The sequence below is a fragment of the Dromaius novaehollandiae genome, chromosome W, assembly GCF_036370855.1.
Source record: "Dromaius novaehollandiae isolate bDroNov1 chromosome W, bDroNov1.hap1, whole genome shotgun sequence".
Taxonomy (NCBI): Eukaryota; Metazoa; Chordata; class Aves; order Casuariiformes; family Dromaiidae; genus Dromaius; species Dromaius novaehollandiae.
Window position 1 is genome coordinate 15,247,143 of NC_088130.1, and position 15,378 is coordinate 15,262,520.

At 44.8% G+C, this 15,378-nt stretch overlaps 1 protein-coding gene across 3 annotated transcripts in view; it reads left to right on the plus strand.

Moving 5' to 3' along the window:
* LOC135324148 (PH and SEC7 domain-containing protein 3-like) overlaps positions 1 to 15,378 on the plus strand; it is a 71,100-nt gene that overhangs the window by 39,545 nt on the left and 16,177 nt on the right. For all 3 annotated transcript variants that reach the window (XM_064499734.1, XM_064499736.1, XM_064499735.1), the window contains exons 5-7: positions 7,524 to 7,681; positions 8,827 to 8,971; positions 15,001 to 15,144. In XM_064499734.1, the coding sequence (XP_064355804.1) occupies positions 7,524 to 7,681; positions 8,827 to 8,971; positions 15,001 to 15,144 (447 nt within the window). The remainder of the gene's footprint in view (positions 1 to 7,523; positions 7,682 to 8,826; positions 8,972 to 15,000; positions 15,145 to 15,378) is intronic.

A 15,378-nucleotide genomic window follows, 5' to 3' on the forward strand; every position in this document is an offset into this window, starting at 1 on the left:
CTGTGTTGCCATTTCCGCGGACATGTGTAGCGCCGCGCGGGCAGCCTGCCAGGTCTCAAGCTCCTCCCTAGTCCTTTCTAAAATGATCGTTATATCTCCCCACGTCTTAAGCTCTGCGGCCTTCTTAGTGGCCATAGCTCTCTGAGCAAGTGCTCGAGTGCACTTCTCCCAGTTAGAAGGGGAAAAAATGTCCCCTGGTCTAACTATCGCTCCATCTTTCAGGAGCCGCCCGATGCAGTTCGCAACTGCATTCGCTCTCATAGAGAGCACCCATTCCCGGGCACCCACGCGTACAACCTTAAGTACCGCGTCCATGATCCGGATCCTCTCGACCGCCTGCGGTCCGCCGTCTCAGCTATCACGTCGGGGTCACCACTTGTCGCCTTCTGATGCGACAATCTCCCGTTCGCCTGAGACGGCACGGAGGCTCCCCCAGCCTCCGGGCCAATGAGCACTGACACCAATATGAGGATGCTGCAAATGGCGTTTATTGTACGCATGTATTTGCTTATATACCTACAAGCATACTGCTATCTCTACGTCATATCCTTCCTCTTCCTTCCTCTTTCCGTGCCATCGCGAGATCTTCCGATCGCCGTTCCCTACAGCCCTGTTCTGTAGAAGTCTGATCCTTTGAAAGGGTTTTATACGTGCATATATTATACGTGCGTATACGTGCAGGAGGAGTGTATAATACACATGAACCGTTTCTGTCTGTGATATGTCAGCAGGAAGTGTGGAAGCCCTATCTCTTGTAGGAGAAGCTCACTGTTGAGGGTTATCACTAGTTCCATTCTCCTGCCTCTAATTTTAAAGCACTATTGCGCATGTACTAGTATTGCTCTGCTATCAGCTTCACTTCATTTACCCTTATGGCCCTCTCCACTGCTCCTTTGTAAAGTGTGTGCCTCTATGGGAGTCCTGCCAGTAATTTCCTTGCCTGTTTGCCTTCTCTCCTGATTATGCAGTGCTTAGAGCATAGTGTACACACACATGCACACGCGTGCACACACACATGCGCGCGCGCGCACACACACACACACACACACACACTACACTCTCTCTGTATCTCTAGAGGGAAGAGCTGAAATGAGGTTTCATTTCACCAAGTGCCAAACAAGCAGCAGAGAGAAATCTCACTGTGCTAGGTGCTGCACACACACGTGCACAACCCTACACCTCTCTCAACAGTGAGAGAGAGTCCCTGCCCCAAGAACATTACAACATGCACACACAGTGGGCACAAAGCCTGGGAAGGGGAGCAGAGGCACAGAGATTAAGTAACTCACTCAAGGTAAAAGGACCTGAGTCTTCTGCCAGCATGTGGAGAGTTACTTTACACACATAAATCCTCCTGATGAATACAGTGGAATTATCTCCATGCCTAATGTGAAAGTGTTTGCAAGAGCAGGGCCTCAGAGTTCTTGCAAGATCCAGCCCATATTTTGGCACTTACCAGGGTAGCAGATACTGCATCAGCAATAACCCAAGAATCATGGCCATGTTATTTCTTTGGAATAACCTTGGCAATGTATCGTTTCTCAGCTATGTTGAATAAGGACCCTCAAAATGGAGAGTCTTGAAACTGGACTGAATAAAATTAAACATTTCATTCATTTCTGTTTGCATAACTCCATGACTAAAGCTCTGGGGTTGAGTCTCTGAAAGACCACGCAACCTGTAAAATGGGAGAAGGTTATCTGCTAGGTACTACTGTGCAGCATAGGGATGTTTTCACCACAGCAGAGGAGGTTTCTCCCAGAACAGATATGGGATTTAGAGCAGAGACCGTACAAGAGGGTCTAGAGACTGTGTATGCTTACCATGTTTGTTTGCATGCACGTACAGGTCCCTTGGGCACATGTGTACATACACACACAAAGACATGGTTAAATTCTTATGGATGTTGTTCTGAAATATTTCCGCCTCATTCAACACATCTTAGCAAACAGGTACATCTTCTAATCCCCAAGCATCAAACTGTGTTAGAATCATTTTGCATCAAGAAAGAAAATAGAGGGGAAAATTTGGTCACTGCTTAAAGCTCATCCAATCCTGTGAGATAGAGAGCACCTTTGGGAGGGTGCTGAGTATCCAAGCTCCTGTCAGAGGTTCCCAGTGCCTCTGACGCATCAAATGAGAGCAGTAGAATGAGGAAAGAATCTATACTGCATAAAGTAGGTGTGCATTTGCCTAGGAAATGAACAACTGTGCTGTGCTAGGAGATGCTAAACACAGCCGCTGTAGTAGCTGGGCATAGCCTGTAGTACCTGTCATTCTCCTGCCTCTGCTGCTCAAGCAGCGGAGAGAAATCTCACTGTGCTAGGTGCTGCACACACGTGCACAACCCTACACCTCTCTCTCTCTTGCTCTCTCTGTTTATCCTTACCTCAACTATTCCCTTAAGATGCTACTCTAATATAAATATTAATAGTTTGTAGCAGCTATTGTCACCCAGTGGGTGTGGCCTCAATTCTGCTCTCACTCTGTTTTCATGTCAATCTAGTTCTCCTTGTTTTGCTGTCAAAGACAACATATGAGAGTGGTTCCTAAATGATGGTGACTTCAGACTTATCAGGCGGGGGGGGGGGGGTGTTGTTCAGGCAGTCTAGTCTCTGAGCTTACATTTTTTCCCCTTTGAACTGCTCCAGTGCTAATTACTGTGCTGCATATTGTTTTATTTTTAAATGAGTGATTTGAGAGAGATGGTTTCTGAATCAGTGAGCATGAAGACCACCAGAAGGGCTCAGTTGAACCATTTGCAATTAGCCAACTAAACATGCCTGCATAATATTATATTAAATGAGAGTTTTGACATGTTGGCCCTATCCCTGGGCATCTTCAGGCCAAGGTTAATTTCCTGCCCTCTGTGTTTATAACCAGAGGAAATCACAGAGTAGGAGCCTGATACAATGTCTGTTTGCTAGACTGACGTGGGATGTGATGTGTGTACAGAAAAGAAGTTTATAAGGGGAGAAAGTAAGTCTGACCTTGCTTCCTTGCTAGAAATTGTTTCTGGGCAAATGGTGCAGGTCTTGAGCTGTCATGACTTGTTTGGACTCTGCTGGGGAGGTTTCAACATATTGGCCCTTTGCCGAGGCACTTCATAGTCTTGTGGACTTTCAGGTATTCTTTATATAACTTTGCTCAGATCTGTTTCTTCTATTTAACAACAAAAAAAATTGCAAAATAAAAAAAGGACTGAAGGGGACAGAATGACGTGAAGTCATTGTGAGAGCGACCCTGCTTAGGCATGTGCATACAGGGAGTTTATATATAACCATTGCATGTAGCTAAGTGGAGATGTCCACCCACAGTACACTGGCTAATAAAAAGACAAATGTCACTCTTTTGTCTATCAACAATGGATTTAGAAACATGCAGATTGTGGGTCAGCAAAAGATGGAAAAGTCATTTTTTTGGGACTCTGAGAAAGATAAGTTCAGCATGTAGCTGTGTTGTGTGTGGCACTCGCAGCAGCTTTCAGTTGATATAGAGGTCACAGTTCCTTCCTGGCCTCTCATATGCTTCTCTCACCACTGCTTTGGTCTAACTTGAGTGATCTGCCTTTCATCTCAACCCCTCCTCTATGCTGATACCAGCACATCAGAGTATGTGCTGTCAGTGGCTGGAGATAAGGATGTTACTGCACTGTTAGCATTCCCTGCCAGCTTAAACGAGTTGAGGGCTTTAGTGGAGGAATTTTGATAGCACATTCACATCCTTCCAGCTTTCCCTGAGATTGGCCAACTACTTTGAAGACACTCCTGGGATGCTGACCAGTGCCTTTGGAGGAGCTGGTAGAGCCTCAGCTGTCAAGGTAAATTGCAGACAGGCAATCCGTCAGGATTAGCAAGAATTATCATGACCTTTGTCATGTCGATAAGGAGGGATCCTTAATCAGGACTGTTTCTATGACTGTCCAAATAAGGTGTTCTTTTGGATACTGGAGCAAGTTGTGAACTGTTGGACTCTGCTTCCCCAGAAATCTGGGAGGCATCAGACAAGGCAACAGCTGGTGGAAGAATGCTGACACCTGTGGGCAGTACCTTGAGGAAAGTCAGACTGCCATGCTTCTGAGATCTGTCTAAGTTCATTTCCTGGCCCTGAAGCTTTCCTAGTCTCCCTGGACAGCAATCCCAGTAATTTCCCCCAGAGTTATCACCAAATAAATCAGATTCCATGCTCATGGAAGAAGGGCCTTGACCAGGGGGCTTGCTATCTCCATCTTCAAGACATGGCTGGGCCAGATCTGGAAGAAGTCAGGATTTGGCTTCTCTCACTATCAGAATACCAGACCTTGAAAACCCCTGTGTTGCATTTGATTACATTGAGGGCTACCCTTTTGCCACATGTGCAATAGTCTTCTACCCTTCTGTTTTGTCTGCCACAGATCCATAGTGGCTTATGGCCTTGTCAGGCCTCAAACTAAACTTGTGTGGACAGCCAATTATACATACATTAGCTATCTGCTCAGGCAAAACAGTCTTGACTTGGGGAATTTCACTTAATTTAATTTATTGCCAATTAACATAAACTTTTAATTACTGATTCAGGTATTGAGATAAAAACAAGAAGACAAACAAGTAAACAAACACTTAGGGAAACACCTTTCCTTCCTCTTCCCCAGGCTCAGCTTCAGTCCAACACCTCTCCTCCCCCCCCTTCCTAGTCTCAACTCTCCCTGTTTTCACTGTACATTACACTCAGTCCCTCTCAATCCCTTTGGTGAGGCAATGGGCAGCGCAGGAGGTTGGGGGGGGTCAGTTCATAGTGGTTTCTTTCTGCTGCTTCTTGCTTCTTACTCTTTTACCTCCACTTCTTCTTGCTTCTTACTGCTCCTCTGCTCTGGCTTGGGCTCTTCCATGGGCCGCAATCCCTTTGAGGGTGTATCTGCTCCGGCATGGGTTCCTCCACAGGCTGCAGTCCCTCGGGGGGGGGGGGGGGGGCGCTGCTCTGCTGTGGGTTCCTCCATGGGCCACAGTCCCCTCAGAGGTGTATCTCCTCTGGCATGGAGTGCCTCCTTCCAAGAGTGCATCTCCAGCCATGTCCCCAACAATGTCCCCTTCCATGTGTCCCCTCCCTTTCTACTTCCTTTTCTCCAAACACATCTCTTCACATATCATCTCATGTGCCCCTTTTGTGTGTCCTCCTTTGTCTCCTCTCACCTGTCTCCTTTTTGTTTCTCTTCACGTGTATCCTCATGTCTTTCCTTTTGTGTGTCCTCACGTATCTCCTCACATGCCCTTTTGTGTCACCTGCCCCTAGCAGCTACTGCCCTTTCTTAAATATGTTTGAGAAAAGGCGCCATGTGCTCCTCTGATTGGTCAAAATTTTGGCACACGATGTTGTTTTCATCTGTTTCAGAGCTGGCTGGAACCAGCTGTGACTGGTAGAGGGCAGTTCATGGTCTCTTCCCACACAGGGCAGCCCCCTGCTACCAAAATCCTGCAATTTATGCTCAATACACCTGGTGAGATCACAAATGCCCTGCTTGGCAGCAACATAGTTGCTTCTGGCTGCAGTGATGGTCTGTAAACCACCAGATAAGCTATGTAAGTTGATTCATGCACTCTTAAGCAGTTCTTCTTAGGGATGGACACCAGCTGGGAGTCTGACCCTTTCTGGGTGTTTAAGCAAGTGTTGGCCCTGCACAGAGCCCCATGTTCCACACAGTTTTTTCCTAAACCTGGTCTCTTACTCTTGTGTTCAAGTGAAGTGATAAATAAATAAGAATAGTTATCGCCCTTGCCCGGGCTTATTTTTCTGTCTTGCAGTCATTAGCACTTGGCAGAGTGCTATATTAGACAAGACCGAGTCCTGTGATATCACCGAAGGAGAGAAATGGAGACAGTTACAGGCTACTTCCAGCCTTTTTAAAGAAACTTTGTGTATGTTTTCACAGGTGCAGCATTCCCGGGGGTGATTTTTCTTTAAAAAGGCTCCTAGTGTGCCCTGTATTCAACAGGCCATTTACAGTCAGGTGGTCTTTAAACTGAACTTGCACCAGCACCATGACTGTCCACTTGCCCAGCTCCTGCTGCTCAGGAAGTTGAAAACTGTTCCTAGGTTGGAGCTTATGACACAGGGGAGTTTGGCTCCCTGTTTTTAATATTTGCTGTTATGAGTGGTACTGTTACTGCAGTGCAAATCAGGGCCATGTTGTGTTCAGCACTTATAGACACCAAACAGAGAGGCAATCCTTGCCCTGAAGAATATACAACTCTGAGCTTTCAAAAGAGATCATGTAATGTGGTGTAACAGGGAACTAGGTCTGATAACCTAAGGAATTCCTTCTGTGTTCCTGTAAGAATGAAAACAATAGATGGGTACAGACAGAAATACAAAAAAACGAGATGGTGCTGGGTCTGTGGTGCTGTCAGTGAAATGGCAGAGCAACCACTCTTTTCCTCAACATTGTGGAAGAGGAGAGATTTAAAAGGGGTTGCTGTCTTCGCTTTGTAGGCACTGATGGGGAGATTCCTCCATTGTGTGAGGGTCTGTCCAAAAGGAAATACAAAGGCAGTTGTTTGAGACAAATAGAAATCTGGCTCCCAGGCTGGGAACTCAAGCAGGATCCAACAGCTGAGCAGTGGAGGTGGGGGGCTGCCCATGAAGGACTCTAGAAATGAAGATGAGTAGTCTATAGCTATTGTGATAGTCAGACACTCCCTGTTCACTCTTGTTCCTGACAAGCAGGTAGTGGAACTACTTCCCTCCCTTGCAAAGAGATCAAAAAAAAAAAAAAGATTTAAAAGATAGTTGTAGTGCACCAGTGCAAGACACTGGGGCTAGTGTTCATTATGATCCCAGTAAGAAAGGCGCTCAGACTCCATAAGGTATTGATTAAAATACCATTTATTGGAGCTAACACAAGAAGAAAAAAGAGGATAGATAATTTTACATCCCTTCAGATGCTGGGAACCCTGCATTGTGCAGCATCAGATGGACCTCCAATTAGGGCACAGCACATGGTAGAGATCCCGTCCGTGGAGAGGTTTGCTGGCATTTTGGTCTTTAGAGCTCTTATGGGATTTTCTTAGAAGAAAACAATTCTATTCATCATTTCTACTATCAAGCAAAAGGATGTTCACATGAGAACATGCTGCTTCACTTTTAGATAAAGATGAGGACATGCAGGTGGTGTAAATGCCAGTGCTAAGTGGGAGCTGCCTACATGCCCCTCCTTTACAATTAGCTGGCTAAGTTTATCCTGCGGCCAAGGAATGTGTACAGCACAGCACAGGCCTGAAGGCCAAGTTATACAGCACAGGCCTGTGCCTACTCAGGTTAACTGTTATGTGGATCACTAACTCCTTGATGTACAATAGTCTTCCAGTTAGGATCACTACAGTAATGCTTAAACAGTGGGAACTGGAAGTGCTTGGAAGTCAAATTGCATTCAATTGATATGCTTTAATGGCGTTCATGACTCTATATGGAACAAGGTTTTTCCCTAGGTTAAGGAAAGAGGAGTAACACATGGAGAAATACAAGCTACTTTTCCCTGTTAATTCCTGCAGGATGAATGTAGGCCAGAAAAGGCTTTGTCAGCGGAAGATCTGAAGAATGCAGTTAGTGTGCATCATGCATTAGCATACAAGGCAACAGACTATGAGAAGAGACCCAATGTCCTCAAGCTTAAAACAGCGGATTGGAGGGTCCTGCTTTTCCAAGCCCAGTAAGTTCTGTCTGCTGAATTAAGCCAAGGGCTGGGGAAAGGATGGAGGGATGAGGGAGGGGCAAGTTCACGTTGGGACAGGTTAAAGTAGAGTCTCAATCTATTTATTTGATCAGAAATGAGATTAAGACTGATTATGGTGTACAAGTACTTCATGAGGAGTAAATGTCAAGTTTTAAGAAGCTTTTTAATCTAGCTGAGAAAGGCATAGCAAGAAGCAATGTCTGAAAGCTAAAGCCAGATGAAATTAAATTTGGAAACAAGGCACAAACTTCTAACAGCCAGGGTGATTAATCATTGGAACAAATGATACAAGGGCAGTCTTGGCTTCTTCATCTCCTAATTTCATCAGATTCTAACTGGATGCCTTTCTAGAAATGCACTTTGGTCAGAAACAAAGTTACTGTTCAATATAAGAATAATTAGATTAAATTCTTCAGCCTATGATATCCAGATAGAACAGATGACCGGCCTTTTTCTTCTGGCCTTAAAAATCTGTGCATCAGTTTTCTACATGAGCCCTTCTCTTCCATTTAACTCCACATGAAACCTCCTGGAAGATTGTGTACAGATGAAACCTTAGGACATACAGCTGAAACAGAGCATTGGTTGGCTCTGTCACCAGTGTCACTTGGATTGGATTAGGAAAATCTGCAGCCATACTGCAAGGATGAAGACAGAGAGAACACAGTAGGGCATTCTGGCTTTGCATTGTATGCCATTCCTTGCAACAGCCAGTACTAAAACTAAAAGTTATGTTGCATAAGAACATTGGCAGATTTGTGTAACTTAATGCAAGAGGATACAGCATCAAAGTTTAACCAATTAATGATCCCCCAACTTGTTCAGGAGGACACTGGAACTTAATTCAGATTTGGAAAGTTCCACAAGCCTTCTATTTCCTACAGCACAGAAAAGCAGCAAAACAAGTCTGGGAATGCTGCATGCTAGGATGAGCTATGGACCTATTCATGAGCCAGCCTATGACTGACACTGACTGCTCTCAAAGATAGGCCACAAAGCTCAACAGACTCTAAGATTTGTCCAGTTCCGGACATTCTTCTTTTAAAAATGTCATTGAAGGGGAGGGAAAGATGGAGAAGAGGCTGAGTCTACAGGTGGTCTAATATGTGTTTCTTCCTCAGGAGTCAAGAAGAAATGCAGACCTGGATCAATAAGATAAACTGTGTGGCTGCTGTCTTCTCTGCACCACCATTTCCAGCTGCAATTGGCTCTCAGAAAAAGTTCAGTCGCCCGCTCCTGCCAGCCACCACAACAAAGCTATCTCAGGTGAGCTATTCTTATACTGAGCATAGGTGATGGACATTCTTCTGGCTGGCTGGGAGCCTGGAAGGTGGTTCTTGGCATTAGTTTGTTCCTGTCACCACTGGCATGCCTGTAGGCTTGCACAGGCATGTGCTAGCAGGGTGAATCTCTGCTTATTTCTCGATGCAAAAATTTAAGTAAGTGGGAGAGAGAAGTAGAGACTTGAAAATAATTTGTTTTATATTTCCAAAGAAAAGAAACAATTACCAATAATCCTAATATCAAATACAGAATTTTCATCCCATGGATATGGCTCTGTAGAGGACTTTTCATATCCTTTCTGCCTATATAAGATGTACCTGATTGATGCTCCTCCATCCTCCTTCCTCTAGAATCAAACATGGGTGGGTTTTGAATTTGAATATTTCCTTTACTGCCACTGATTTCACAAGAAATGTCTATACTCATGAGTCTTTGGGCTTACTGGGGTTGATAAAAGAGGTCAAAGCTGATTCATCATCTAGTAACACTTAAAACAGCTTCATGGAGCCATGAAGCTACTCTAAAATTACACCAGTGAACTCTGACCTCATATAAAAACAGTGGTACTGGGTCAGACACAGATCCCTCTAATCCACTGTTCTAAGTGAATGCATAGGGAAGAGTAAGAACAGGAGGAACATCTATTATGCTTCCCCCTAATACTTTTTTCAGTCTCCAACCCTTTTCAGTTCAGGGATTTCCTGTTTTATGTATATTTATGAACTGTTTACATGAACTTGTTCAGCCTCCACTTGTGACCATATAAGCTTTTAGCATCCACAGCATCCTGTGGCAAGGAGTTTCACAGCTCTATTACCTTTTGCATGATTCAAATTGGCTGTATCTGATGCTTGCTCCCACAGCCCTGTGTACTTTGGGGGCTGTGATGCATGCCTGCAATTCCTCCTGCATCAGCAGAATCCCAATATAGACTGTAAATCAGGTTGGCAGTGTGGCAAGGGGGGGATAGAACTCATTCCCAGGTTTACTCTTTACTAACAACCTCCTTTAGCTTTTAAATCTATCTATCTCCCTGTACTGGGTTGCTTCTTAAATACTTTTTGCCATCATCACAGCTTAGCAACACTCCTTAGAAACCATTATTTAATAACCTATATTTCTCTAAGGGAGTATTTTTTTTATGTTGCTCCCATATTGTCCCCTCTCCTTGGCAGTAAACATTCTTTTTGTGACATGGTAATCAACATTCCATCTTGTATTCTGAACTGACGTTTAAAAAGTGTCTCATACAGGGTAATAATAACTTGTGGTTTTACATTTTGCTCATACAGCCTCTGGTTTTGTTCACTTTTTTTTTTGGTATTGTAGCTCGGCTTGTGGTTTCAATAATTTACTCAGTCACCAAAGAAGCTTTTTTACTCATAATTTTTCTGTGTGATTGTTCCATTTAGCACATTATTTCCTAGTCTCATTGTTTCCATTTAATCTGGAATAATAATAATAATAAAACAGAGCCCTGTGGTTTGTGTCTCAAAGAAAGGAATATAGGCTGAGTGGAATAAGATAAGCTGTTTTGGCTAAAGGCAGAAGAATGTTAAGTGGTCAAAGATGAGCAGAAACATGTCTGCTTTTATCTGTCAGTGTGGAGAAGCTGAGAGTGGGCTGCTTCTCCTTCAGCAGACAAAAACATGAATTGTTAAATCTCTTTGGATGCTGTTTAGGATTTTGTGGGCTAAATCATTGAATATTGTAGTTTGGAAAGGACCTCTGGAGGTCTCTGGTCCAACCCCCGACTCAAAGCAGGGAACACTTAGATCAGATTGTTCAGGGTCTTGTGCAGTTGAGGTTTGAATATCTCCAAGGATGGAGATCCCACAACCTCTCTGGGCCCCTGTTCCAGTGTTTGACCACCCCCATAGGGAAAAAGGTTTTTTTTTTCTTATATCAAGTCAGAATTTCCCATGTTGCAACTTGTGCCCATTGTCTCTCATCCTTCCACTGTGCACCTCCAAGAAGAGTCTGGCTCTGTCTTCTCTACACCCTCCCATTAGGTAGCTGTAGACAGAAATAAGATCTCCCTTGAGCTTTCCCTTCTTAAGGCTGAAAAAAAACAGTTCTCTCAGCCTCTCGTTCTATGCCATGTGCCCAACCCCTTAAGTATCTTGATGGCCCTCTGCTGGACTTACTCCAGTATGTCCATGTCTGCCTTGTACTGGGGAGCCCCAAACTGGACATCGAACTCCAGATGCAGTCCCACCAGTGCTGAGAAAAGGGTAATAATCACTTCCCTCAACCTGCTGGCTACACTCTTGCTAATACAGCCTGGTATGGGGTTAGCCTCCTACACCACAAAGGCACACTGCTGCCTCCTGTTCCATTTTCTACCAGGATCCCAGGTCCTTTTCTGCTGAGCTGGTTTCTAGCCAGCCAGTGCCCCCTGCCTGTCCTGTTGCATGGGGTTATCCGATCCTAGGTTCAGGACTTGGCATTTTCCTTTTTTGAAATTCACAAGGTTCCTGCCAGTCCATTTCTCCAGCTTGTCCAGGTCCCTCTGAATAGCAGCCCTGCCCTCCAACATATTGACTGCTCCTCTCTCAATTTGATGTTGTATTGAGAGTGCACACTATCCCACCACCCAAGTCGTTAATAAAGACATTAGACAGTATCTGGCCTCACTATCGATCCCTGAGGGATGCCACTCGTAACCAGATGACAGTTGGACTTTTTACTGCTGATCACAGCTCTTTGAGCATGACAGTACAGCCAGTTTTCCACCCACATCATAGTCCACTTATCCAGTCCATATCTCACCAATTTGCCCATAAGTATACTATGGGAGACCACGTCAAAGGCCTTGCTAAAGTTAAGGTAAACAGCATCCACTGCTCTCCCCTTGACCATAGAGCCAGTCATGTCATTATAGAAGGCTATCAGGTTGATCAGGTAAAATTTGCCCTTAGTAGACCCATGCTGGCTGTTCCTAATCACCTTTTTTGTCCTTCATGTGCCTAGAAATGGCTTCCAGGAGGATTTGGTCTATAATTTTCCATGGGACTGAGGTGAGGCTGACTGGTCTGTAGTGCTCTGGATCCTTCTTCTTGAAGATGGGTGTGACATTTGCTTTTTTCCAGTCATCAGGCACCTCCCCTGATTGCTATGACCTTTCAAAGATGATAGAGAACAGCCTTGAAATGACTTCAGTCAACTCCCTCAGCACCCTTGCATGTAACCCATCTGGTCCCATGGCCTTGTATATCTCCAATTGGCTTAAGTGTTCCCTAACTTGATCTTCCTCTACTGTGAGTAATGCTTCATTCTCACAGGCCCTGCCTGGGAGGACTGAGGGCAAAACTTATTAGTGAAAACCAAGAAAAAGAAGGTATTGAAAACCTTGGCCTTTTCCATGTCCTTTGTCACTAGGTCCCCTGCCCCATTGAGCAGCAGGCCCACATTTTCCTTAGGCTTCCTTTTACTGCCAGCGTACTTACAGAAGCCCCTCACATCCCTCATTAGCTTCAGCTCCAGCTGAGCTTGGGCTTTCCTAACTCCATCCCTGCACACTTTGGCAATGTCTCTTTATTCCTCCTGGGTAGCCTATTCCCATTTTCACTTTCTGTGTACTTCCTTTTTGTGTTTGAGCTCAGTCAGGAGTTCCCTGTTCATCCATGCTGGCCTTCTGCCACAATCACCCAACTTCCTGCACATTAGAATGGACAGTTCTTGTGTCAAGCAGGTCCCCGAACAAGTTGAAATCTGATCTCCTAAAGTCCAGGGATGCAATTCAAGTATTTGCCTTGCTCACTTCTCTCAGGATATTGAACTCCACGATCTCATTGTCACTGCTGCCAAGGCTGCCTTTGACCTTACATCGCCAATGAGTTCTTCCTTCTTCACAAGTGTCATTTCGAACACATCATCTACCCTAATCAGCTCATCAATCACCTGTGTCAAAAAATCATTAGGAACACACTCCAGAAATCTGGATTGCTTGCACCCAGACATATTTCCTTTCCAGCAGGCTTGGGGTGGTTCAATTCCCCCATGAATACCAGGGCCTTTGATCATGAGGATTCTTCCAGCTGTCTAAAGAAGGCTTCATCTACCTCCTCTTCTTGATCAGGGGGTCTGTAGCAGATGCCTACCATGATGTTACCCATGTTGGTCTGGCCTCTGATCCTTACCCATAAGCTCTCAATTGGCTCATCACCCATTCCAAGGCAAAGGTCTGTGCATTCTAGCATAATCCCTTCTTGCCTTCCTGTCCTGTCCTTCCTGAAAAGCCTATATCCATCCATGGCAGCACTTCTTCCCATGTTACTGTAATCCCAATAAGGTCATAGCTCTGCAATTCTAATTCTTCCTGTTTGTTTTCCACTCTGTGTGTGGTCATGTACAGTCACTTGAGATGGGCAACGTGTGTCCAAACTTCTGAGCATGCGCATGCAAACTTCTGAGCATGCGCATGCACACAATAACACTAATGGCTTGTGCCTTGTGATTTAAAAGTGCCAAATTAATAGCTGCTCATAGAAAATATTTGTTTGCATCTCCTGTAATCACACTGGAGAACTTATTGCCACAGCATGTCACTGAGACCAGGGATGAGCCCACTGAGACCAGCACAGTGCAAGGACACATATAGAGATAGGGACTGGACACTGATAGAGAGCAAGCAGACCCAAAGTAGTTACTAACAGAACCAAGAATTTTTGGCAAAAAGTAGAGACCAGTTTGAGCCCTACCATGGGGATGTGGAGGCAAATTATCCCAAATATCTCCTTCTGCATTTCTCTAGTAGCAGAGACAGTACACAGGATTAGCTGGGGCTCTGCTCTGGTCCATCCTGGACCACTCTGTCCTGGAGAACTGCCATCTTTTCTGCAGCTCTAGTCCAGTGAACTGAGAGGCTCAGTCCCTGGTGTGATTTATAGTGCAGTGCAGACATACCCCTGTATTTTAGACTTATCTAAAGCACATTGAATTTCAGGGCCAAGCTTAGAAATGGCCAGAAATCCATACTGCAGGAGCTAGAAACCTCCTGAGCTGAAAGAAAGCTAGCCAAGAGCTGCAGAAGAGGGATGTTCCCTACACAGATGGACTGGAAGAAGTGACTAGTCTTGGGATTAGGATAAAGGAAATTGCCTAGAAAGAAAATGTAGCAACTACTCACTCTCTCCAACTGCATAGTGGGATAAAAGTTGGTAGCAGCTTAGCAAAAGGAAATACATCTTCAGGAGAGGACAGCACATCCTCTCCGAGGAGAGCCTGTGCATCACATTATTCTGAACAAATGGATACCACAAACTGGGAAGCATTTGCTAGTGCAGTAATGCAGGGACAGGGCCCTTCCTTCCATTTCATCTTGGAAGGAGATGCTTTTACACTGTAAAGGCTTCAGACAGAGAACCACATTCTGTCCTTAGTCTGACTCTGTATGGAGCCATAATTTGTGATAAGATGTATTACAGCAAAGTGTCAGGTTGTCAGTAATGCTCTGCAGAAAGCTGATTCCATTGTTCTCATCCAGGTGAGGAATTATGTTTTTGCTACCCTTCCCAGTGGAACCTGCTGGCTACTGAGATTTTATGTAAACCTAGCCACTTTGCTTGGGCTCCTTTAAGAGAGCTGCTGGGGGCAGAGCTCTCAGAGAGCAGGGAGGGAAAGAGGGAAGGACTGAAGTGGGAAGAAGGAAAGGAAAGAAGGAAGGAGGGAGGAAAGGAAAGAAAGAAGGAAGGAGGGAAGGAGGGAGGGAAAGAAAGAGGGAAAGAATAAGGGAAAGAAGGAGAAAAGGAAGGAGGGAGGGAAGGAAGGTGAGAAGCAAGGAAGGAATGAGGAATGGAAGGAAAGAAGGAAGGAGGGAGGGAGGAAAGGATGGAAGGAAGGAGGAAGGGAAAGATGGAAGGAAGGAGGGAAGCAGGGAAGGAAAGAAGGAGGGAAGGAAAGAGAATTGTTTTCCCTGAAATGTACATGAATGTACAGGGATCTCTATTTTCATTTGCTTATTGAATATTTTAGATTCTGTCATTTAAGTGCCTAATGTGTTTCTGAAGGATGAACAGCTGGAATCCCACAAAGCTAGGCTGAAGCAGATCTTCACTGAGCTTGCTGAACATCGCTCGTACCCTCCTGATAAGAAGCTCAGAGGAAAGGAAGTAGATGATTATAAACTGAAGGACCACTATCTGGAGTTTGAGGTATGTATGGGAAAGATTATTCCTTCCACTTCCTAGGCACAAAGAGGAGGTAGCTGATCTTAGTGAGACATACTTGTGATACAGTCTTAGAGTTTTGAGTTTTCAGCTGTTTCCCCACCAAGGAGGATGTCCTTGTTTTGCAATTGTGAGGCAGCAATTGCAAAATTTGGGATGTGGCTCCTCCTTCTGATACAGACTTCCTGTGACCTTAGCCATGGGCTTGATTCCTCATCA